Source organism: Mus pahari, chromosome 1 (assembly GCF_900095145.1).
Source record: "Mus pahari chromosome 1, PAHARI_EIJ_v1.1, whole genome shotgun sequence".
Taxonomy (NCBI): Eukaryota; Metazoa; Chordata; class Mammalia; order Rodentia; family Muridae; genus Mus; species Mus pahari.
Window position 1 is genome coordinate 153186739 of NC_034590.1, and position 9740 is coordinate 153196478.

At 45.7% G+C, this 9740-nt stretch overlaps 1 protein-coding gene across 1 annotated transcript in view; it reads right to left on the bottom strand.

Annotated features, from left to right (window-relative positions):
* Window positions 1-331: 331 nt before the first annotated feature.
* Arhgap19 (Rho GTPase activating protein 19) overlaps window positions 332-9740 on the bottom strand; it is a 39819-nt gene continuing 30410 nt past the window's right edge. The window contains exons 10-12 of the mRNA XM_021209717.2: window positions 6584-6694; window positions 5546-5624; window positions 332-2633 (exon numbers count right to left, since the gene is read on the bottom strand). Coding sequence (XP_021065376.1) covers window positions 2623-2633; window positions 5546-5624; window positions 6584-6694 — 201 coding nt within the window. The 3' untranslated portion in view covers window positions 332-2622. The remainder of the gene's footprint in view (window positions 2634-5545; window positions 5625-6583; window positions 6695-9740) is intronic.

Below are 9740 nucleotides of genomic sequence, written 5' to 3' on the forward strand. Positions count from 1 at the left end.
CCTGACCACTGATCTCAGTGAGAAAATCCACTTCTGTGAAACGTCAGAGAAAGGGCCACAGCCTCTATTCATTTACAGTGCAGATACACATCAGATATGATCTGTCTCCTCATACTTGGGCAACAATAACCACCAGATAACACTTTGACACAACATCAAAGCCTATGACGATTAACCCCAGAAAGAAAAGAAAGGTTCTGTCAAAGAGATTGCTCCAACATGGAAAATAAATACAATAAAAATCCTTTAAGACACAGGTCAGCTAGGCAGTGACCACTCACGCCTTTAATCCCAACCCTGGGAGGCAGAGGCAGGAAAACTCTGAATTCGAAGCCAGCCTGGTCTACAGAGTGAGTTCCAGGACAGCCAGGGCTACACAGAGAAACCCTGTCTCAAACAAACATTAGTTAAAAATATTAGTTAAATACTGGCTCAAAAACAGCAACTGTATGCCTTGTGAGAAGGGCGGCAGCAGCCTTCTGTGACAACGCTGGAGCTTTTGTCTGCATTCCCTAGAAGCACCACAGGTTAGAACAGCCACGGGTTACAAGACTCAGAAGGTTATGTTTTCCTCAAGTTTATTCTGCACCAGATCACAGCTTCTATTAGAAAAAAACGACCTAAAATATCCTTAAAGCAAGTAATGACTATCCAATAAATAAATAAAATACACATTCCCACTGCCCAAGAGGCCAGCTACTGAGAGCACGTGCATGGGGTACACCTCTCTCACCACCCTCACCCAGACCATCCCTGGTCATTGCTTCCATCCACCCACACCCAGCTCCTCAGTCCCGCGCTCTCTCTCTTTCTCTCTGCTCACAGTGTGAAACTCCTGGCTGCATCAAGGCACTGCTTGGCTATCTACCCTGCATAGTGCTACACTACAGCATGGTGGAGCACACTCAGAGCAAGCTCCTGCTGAAGAGAACCTCTCTGATTTGCTAACACAAAAGAGATTTCTGTTTGACCTCACTATATACCTGGCATAAGAAATTTATTTTAAAAAGAAAAGAACCTTTTTCTTAGTAACAACACCACCAGAAAGAGTCAGAAACCTAGACAAATGAATTTGCTAATAAAGATCCTTAAGGATGACCTAAAACTGCTTTAGAGAACAGAACTTAAAACGCATTATAGGTCACACACCTCCATGCTCCAAAACTACCCAGCTAGAAGGGCAAATATCACATTTTCCTTCAGCACTGCTGTTACAGCAATGAAACAGTGTAGTATGAAGAGAGAGTCGACAGACAGACAACATCAGCCCTCATCTCAACAATAACACAAGCTCAACTGTTTATCATTAGTGTGGAACCGTGTCTTGCTGGGTATCTGGTCCCCCGCAGTAGGGTGAGCATGGCTGCACAGTTAGTTCCACAGAGCCAGGCCCGTGCCTCAGCATCCTCAACTGCCACCTGTGGCTCAGGAGACAGTGGCTCGCCACACTCCACCACTTCCTGTACCCAACCAGATAAGGAGATGGGCAGGAAGCAACTGTTCTAGACCACGGGAATACATCACAACTGCTCCCTGTGGAAACCCCTAAATTTTATGGACCCTGCAGAGACTACCACGCGTGCCTTTCCTGATGCCAACCTGCTCTCAGGAGACAGGTGAGCAGCATATTTGATCCCTAGGAATGTGTGACAGCATCCTACCGAAGCCAACCAGCCCCTCCTGGCCTGCTTCAGTTTCCACCACATGCACACTGCAGCAAGCTCCTCTAGGTCATGACATTTCCAAAGTGACAGTAACCAGGCACAGAGTGCAGCAGTGGCACCAGCTGTGTTCTAGGTGAGAGGAAGATGATGAAGGAAGCGAGGTAACAACCACACAGCCATCTCACATCACCGAGGTAACAACCACACAGCCATCTCACATCACCAAGGTAACAAACACACAGCCATTCTCACATCATAAGGGGAAGACGGGTATGGGGTGCAGCTTAATTACTGAGATCTGTTAAATATACTGTACTGAATTCTTTCTCATTGCCAGGTCAAATTCTCTATATTAGACACAAGAAATAATAGATTGTCTAGGAAAGCTGTAAATTCTTTGAACACAAAGATAAAGAGATTACTCAAGCTTAAAATAAAAAGGGGTCAAAAGCATTTAACTTATAATTCGCTTAATTATCCATCAAAATAATGGCTTCTAAAACAAGAAAATAAACAAGCAGTTACTCAATACTAGCAACACAGAGGAAAGCCTCAAATACCAGTTGAAAATAATAACACTCCACTAAGACCTACAGTACTTTTAAAAAATATTACTAACAATTAACACAAACTATCCTGTTTGAAGAAACCAACCGACCTAAGCACACTAAGTCCGCGTGGCTGGCCCTGCCTACCTGCTGCACTGTGTAAGCTGGGGCAGGCAGCTAGCGGCTTCTGACATTAAAAACAAACACAGAGCGTAGCACTCCCGCAGACGCACAGCTTCAGAGACATCCAGTGAGTGGGTTAGAGGTATCAGTCGGGTCAGGGTATGAGTTGGCTTTCACAAGTCAAAATGCAGCAAGCAGCTGCAGGTCCAAGCGTCACTGAGAACAGAAATAACTCTTGTCCCACTGAAGAGAAACTTCACTGTGGAGGACAGTAGTAAACAGAGCCTTCAAAAGAATCCTAGGATAAAAGAGAAACAAGACGATTAGACACGCTTTAAAACATTCTTCTTTAATACCCCACCAAAAGCCACAGAATCTACACTTAGTATTCTCTCCAAATTTACGATTAAATAATTTGAGAGTGTGACTCTCATCGTTTGTGCCGCTTCGTCTAACCCAGTTTGTTAAGTCTTACTGACCGTAACAGTCACCGCTTAGTAGGGCGTGTGTGGTGATGGCTATTGCCCCAGGCCCTTGTGTCCATTTTCTCATTTGTCCTCACAGCTACCCACCAGAGAGGTAGTAGGCTGTCATTTCACAGATGTGGAATCTGCAGCCTACAAAAGCTCACCCGCCCCATCAACTACCACACACACACACACACACACACACACACACACACACACACACAAAACAGTGGAAAACTGACCCACGTCTAATGAATACGGAGCTCATGCTGTTAGCAGCACTACCCTTTACTAAAACCAAAAACAGCAAGCTGCTGACACTACTGAGACAAGAGAAAGCAAAAGGGTTGTAGGTGGGTGGGTGTGCAAGGGTGTGTGTTGGTGGGTGGGTGGGTGTGTAAAGGTGTGTGTTGGCAGCACTAGGGACTGAACCCAGGGCACTGCATGTGCTAGGCAAGCACTGCACCACTGATGTGATTGTCCCCAGAACCAGATGCAGGGAAAGGACAACACAGACGAAGTAGATAACATAAACCAGAGTCAGTGTCCACCCCTGTAGTGCTGACACGAGTTCAACAGAAACTTACTCTGGCTGGCTGGGTTAGCCAGGCAAGGCTTCAGAGAAAAGAGGTTCACCTAGACTTAAAGAATTAGGAAAGCCGGGCAGTGGTGGCGCACGCCTTTAATCCCAGCACTTGGGAGGCAGAGGCAGGGGGATTTCTGAGTTTGAGGCCAGCCTGGTCTACAGAGTGAGTTCCAGGACAGCCAAGGCTGTACAGAGAAACCCAGTCTCAAAAAACAAAACAAAAGAAAAAAAGAATTAGGAAGATTTGATTGCTGAAAATAACGCCCCTTAATGAAGGGGTGCTCTATCAATGTGTTCCCATCTGGGGTGATTTTGCCCCTGAATCCTCAAGGGATGCTGGTATATCTGGAGGAACTCTCAGTTGTCACACTGAGGGAAGGATGCTAGTGGCATCTGCTGGGTCACAGCTGCTGGACATCATACAATGAATGCACAGGACAGCTCCACACAGAGAATTCCAAGAAGCCCTGTGCTAAGCAGAAGTCTGCATCTGGCTATTGATGGTGATGGGAACACTGCACTAATTTCCAGTGTTTGAGAATAGCCAGGATTCCATCAACTGTCCTGTAAGAGAGGTACTGGAAGCCAGGCTCTGAGCGGCACATCTGGAGGCTGGAGAGGTCAGAGCTGAAGATGCCATTTGGGAGTGAGCTGTGGAAGCAGAACAGGTGCTGAGAGGGTGAATACAAGAAAGAAGAGTAGAAGCTTAGACTCAATGAGCCCTAAACAAGCCAGAAGTGGCAATCCTACATGATGCCTAAAATCCCAGCTACTCAGGAGGCAGAAGTAAGAAGATCACAGCTTAATGCCAACCTGAAAACCTGAGAAAATTCATGGTTCAAAAAGGAAGGGAGGAAGGAAGGAAGGAAGGAAGGAAGGAAGGAAGGAAGGAAGGAAGGGAGGGAGGGAGGGAGGGAGGAAGGGAGGGAGGCAGGCAGGCATTTTTAAGAAAGAAGGGGGGCTGCCTCAGAGTACAGCTCAATCTTGGAGCCTTTTGTGAAGCGCCGAGTCAATCCTTATCACCACAAAAATAAAAGTAAACAGAAGGGAAAACCAGAAGACTGAAGAGGAAGACAAGAGCGGCTGTCCTCAGGACAGGAGGTGGAGGAAGGGTGTTCTGACAGGAGAGGATGCCATTCCTCATCCACCAAAAAGTGTCACATCAGCAGCCTCTACTCTCCTGGAAAACTCACTTCTTTCTTTCCAAAGCAGAGTTGACAAAACAGAAAGACAGGACTTCCTGCTTATCTTTAAATATGAACGTAACAAAAGGCTAACAATACAAAACACCATGTTCTTAAAAAAAAAAACTCATACTTTGAGTTTAAAAAGAAAATTTAAAAAGTGTTTTAAAAACCATTTAAAAAGAAATATTTGGATAGGAATAACTCAAATACTGAGCTTGCTTCAGTAGCACAATTCTGTGCAAAAGAAAGTGGGAGGAGAAGGAGCGTTGTCATTCATCAAAGTAAAAAGTAAAAACCACATGATAGCTAATTTTCTAGAAGAGAATAAAGATTCATCACAATGACTTTGTTGTCCCAGGGATGGGACCCAAGACCACACATGTGCATTCTACCACTGAGCTACATGTCTACATGTGCTCTTTCCACTGCTGATACATGGAGCAGCAACTGAACTTCCAGAAACCCTCCTGCCATCCATCCTGAGTGCTGGGATTTCAGCTGTGCAGAACCATGCCTGCGCACAGTAGCTTTTTAACGGAAAAGCTCAGATCAGCCCATGATAACAATCCTCTTTCAACTAAATAACTTCAAAACCATGCTGACATGATTTCCAGCGCCCTTCCACGACTACTCAAGTCTGCAGAGAAGAGAAACATGACTTTGATGAGTGTCCTTTTGGCATGGACATTCCCAGCCTCACAAAGCCATTTGTACTTGTGTCGTCTTGTTTAACAAGTGTTCTTAAGACAGCTGATGGGTGGTGGGTCCTGTCTGTCCACAGCAGGCATCAGTGAGTCTGCTTGGAACTCTGCCCCTCAGTACCTGAAGGCAGTGCTAAGTAGAATAATCATCCAAATTTCTATGACTACAATTATACCACCTTAGTCGTCACAAATGGAAAACACTGCTGACCAAGAAGATACAGGATAGAAGCCCGGGCAGTGAGGACAGAGGTGGCTCCAGTGAGTACCTTTTCTCCCCTCTCTCTTCGCCTCAGACCACTTCAATCTTGTTGGTGTCACTGTCCCAGCTGGAGAGCCAGAGAAGAACTGCAACAAGGAAACTGTATGGTAGCTTAGATGGTCACACGTCAGTGCTCCTTTACAGACGGAGGTTATGCCTCCACGCTTAACTGGCTATGGGCAGCTTAATGCAGTAGCCTAGCATACCTTGAAGGACTGCCCACAGGTAATGCAGAGCCAGGGAGGGCTAACCTGTCCTATGGCATTTCTGGTGAGACTTAACCGACCGACCCTTCAGCACCTGTCGACAGCTACCATGCTGTACTGCTCATCTGTACTTGTAACTAGCTATGCTGGTTAGAGTCATCTCTAACCTCAACTGAGATAATGTCTCCATCAGCCTGGCCTGGAGGCAAACATGTAGAGTGTTTTCTGGATTAATGATTGATGTAGGGACACAGGTACTGTAAGGGTGCCTCCCTGGGCAAACAGTCTTAGGTTCTACAAACAAAAACAAACTTAGAGCCGGGCAGTGATGGTACACACCTTTAATCCCAGCACTTGGGAGGCAGAGGCAGGTGAATTTCTGAGTTAGAGGCCAGCCTGTCTACAGAGTGAGTTCCAGGACAGCCAGGACTACATAGAGAAACCCTGCATCAAAAAACCAAAACCAAAAATAAATAAATAAATAAATAAATATAAACAAACAAACAAACAAGCTTAAAGAGCCGTGGGGAGCAAGCCAGTAAGCAGTGTCTTCATGGCCTCTGCTTCAGTTCCTGCGCTGAGTTCCCTCCATAATGAACTGTAAGCTATAAGCCAAATAAACCCTTTCCTTCCTGAGTTGTGGCCAGTGTTTATCACAGCAACAGAAGCAAACTAACCCACATACCTTACTTTCCTGAACTCAAAACATGCTGAATGGTCTGTGCAAACCTATAGAAAGGGCCATGAACACCGGTGACTGAGCCAGAGAGTCACAGCAGAACAAGGGCCAGTCTATCAGCCTCCTTCCCAGAGAAAGACAGACAAACGTATGCTCTTACCAGGTTCATATTTTCTTTGCTGGCTTTCTTCAATTCCCCCATGGCCACAGACTCTGGAGCAGGAGAACTGTTTTTCTTTTCTGAAGTCATCTGACTGCCCAGGACTTTGCGCTGATTTAGGAACAGAAAATATTTTGGTTTTGAGCATTTATTATTTTGTAGTTGTCTGGCTTTCTGTTGGGGTCTCTCAACTCCACTAACCACTCTCCCACTAAACATTATATTGCGCCCCCTACAGGCGCACAGAATTGCTACTGAGAAGACCTCCCCAGATCTCCCAGAATGCAGCGTCGTCAGACCGCCCTACGTCACCGCCCACTCGCTCGGACCCGCCTTCCAGATACACGTCTCCACTCATGATCAGACCGCGCGGCAGAGAGAGAGTTTCTCAAGGGGACTCAAGGGCGGGCTTAGAATCCTTCCTTGTCCAATTAATAAAAATCATGCTCTGATCAGCGCAAACCGACAGGACATTCATTTTTCCTTTCGCAGCCTATCCTCTTTCAGGATGTTAAAGCTCTTCAGTACGAACCCAGTCCAAAGTGTCTCTGCCCACGCAGAAACACACAGCTTTCAAAACTACAACTTCCCCAGTTAAAAAAAACAACTCAGCAGCATCTTGCTATAACTTCTGTAGAGACTGAGGCCGTGTCATATAAGGGAAGGGAAAGCATATAGCAAACACCAAGAATGACTGCTTCTCTGGGGGACTTAAACTACCTACTATCAGCTAATGACAGTGCCCCTGGGAGCAGGAAGGACACAGGCGCTCTGGAGGGCAGGGCTGTTTTGGGAGAATAGGTGTGGTTTCTCTGTCAGCTGTTGAGGTCGCTTCTCCTCCCCACTAAGGGAACCACAGACTGGGCCTCCTCTAGTATTGTCTCTCTGTCCTTCCTCACACAGGACTAGTAAGTGTACAGAAACAAAATACAGCCACAAAAGGCCCCAGGCCGTCTCAGGATGGCCACGTGACCACCGACGAGGACACCACAGTCTTGATGAAAGTAAGGACTCCATCTTAGAGGAGGAAATCTGAATTCTGAAACACGAGCATTGTCAAAAATAACCCACGCAAAGCAAATTAAGCTAAACTAAAACCCTAAAGCATTAACCTCTACATTCTAGCTAACAGCAGCAGAGCCAGGTGTTTACATGATTCTAGAGGAAGACAGTCTTCCCAAACAAGAGGTCAGTGTAGGACTCACCATCAGGTACACCTCTGTAAAACTGGGGGGAAGCAAAACTCTAAAAATTTCTATTTTTTTCCTTTTTTTTTCCTTTTTTTTTAGTGTGTGTGCATGTGCATGTGTGCATGTCTGTGTGTGCCTACAGAGGGCAGCAGCATCAGATCCCCTGGAGCTAAAGTTATAGGCCATTGTAAGATGCCCAATATGGGTGCTGGAAACTAAACTCTGGTCCTCTCTGTAAGAACTGCTGAGCCACGTCTCTACCTCCCAAAAGTTTTAATTTTTAAAGGACCTAAAAATCAAATGGATTTTTAAAAAGAAGCCAAATAGCTAAAACACACACACACACACACACACACACACACACGCACACACACACACGCACACACACACACACACGCACACACACACACACACACACGCACACACATGCACGCGCACTAGAAAAATCAGGCCTGTATACCCTCCCTTCAGAAGGCAGGCATCACTTGAGAATGCTGAGCTGGGAATGCCAAGATGCAGGAGACTAGCTATAAAGCTTCCAGAAAATTTTCCATAAGGGCACTCGGAGTTGGACCTGGCATGTACAAAGCCCTGGGTTCAATCCCCAAGACCACTAACAGATAAAAACAGTAGTGAGATCGGCAGAGCTACTGAGCGAAAGGCCTATATCCTCTACCTGTTCAAAACTCTCCTCATCTATAATGAAACCACCTTGCCCCATCTGTGTTGAAAGCTGTTGTTCTGGCTTGGGATGTGGCTCAATGGCAGAGTGCTTGCTCACATGTATGAGGGAGGTCCTGGGTTCAACTGATAGTGACATCAAAAAAAGAAAGAAAAGAAAAAAAGAATAATGTTCTGGAATGTCTTATCCTCATAACTTCTGAAGTTCTAAGTACACCCTTAGCAAAGAGGTCAGTAATAGCTAAACACACAGCAACACCTACACTTGAGCTGCAGCAATGCCAATATACCTCAAAGCACATCAGAAACCCACAGCCATCCAAGACCCTGTCTCAAAAAAAAAAAAAAAAAAAGAAAGAAAGAAAAAAGAAAGAAAGAAAGGAAGGAAGAAAGGAAGGAAGAAAGAAAGAAAACCCAGAACCAACTACAGTCAGCTTAGCACCTTATCCACTTCAGTGCTTGCTTCAGTGGCTTTACTAAAGTCCCAGTGTCATCAAACTAAGGCAGCTCACCCATCCACACTCTTCCTCCTAAACAAGAGATAACGCCACATTCTCTCCATATTTCTGGCCCCTGCTAATCACAAGTGACTTTAACCACTTTAGTTCCTCAAATAAACAGAACTGTATAACATTTTCCTTGTGACTGGCTTTAGATTTAATTTAGCATGATGTCCTCAAAGGCCCACTGTGGTGAAGAGTATGTTAGACTTTCCTTCCTTTTAAGGATGGAAAATCCTCCACTCTCTCTACACTTCTTGTATGCAGTCCTCCAATGGACAGCTAGGCTGCTGTAAATAACATTTCCATGAACACTATACAGCTAACTCCCTGTGAAGGGACTCTAAGCAGCCCGAGCAGGCGAGCATGGCTCTGGCAGGCCTTGCCTTTCTCTCCCATTCCCTTTGTTTTATTAAAAACCATTAGATTACATTCCTAAAGCTAGCCACCAAGGTCGGTTCCCTCATTTGGCCACTTCCTTCCCCCCCCACCCCCAGGCTGACTACCAAGGTCCAGCTATCAAAGTATTGAAGTTCAGCAATTAAAATCCTGCCTCCTCTCTACCTAGAGGCAGTAGTCCTTTGTCCCCCAGGACAAATATCCCTCCCCCTCTCCCTTGTTCCCTTCCCCTTCTCCTTCATTCTCTATCTCCTATCTTTGTCTCTTGTTCCCTGCCCTCTGTCCCTCTGGGGCAAATAAACCTCCTCTGTGCTTAGAACTTGGTCTTGGGGTCCTGAGCCCACATCTTTTCTCACTGTGAGACCCTGCTTTCTTTTTTTTTTTTTT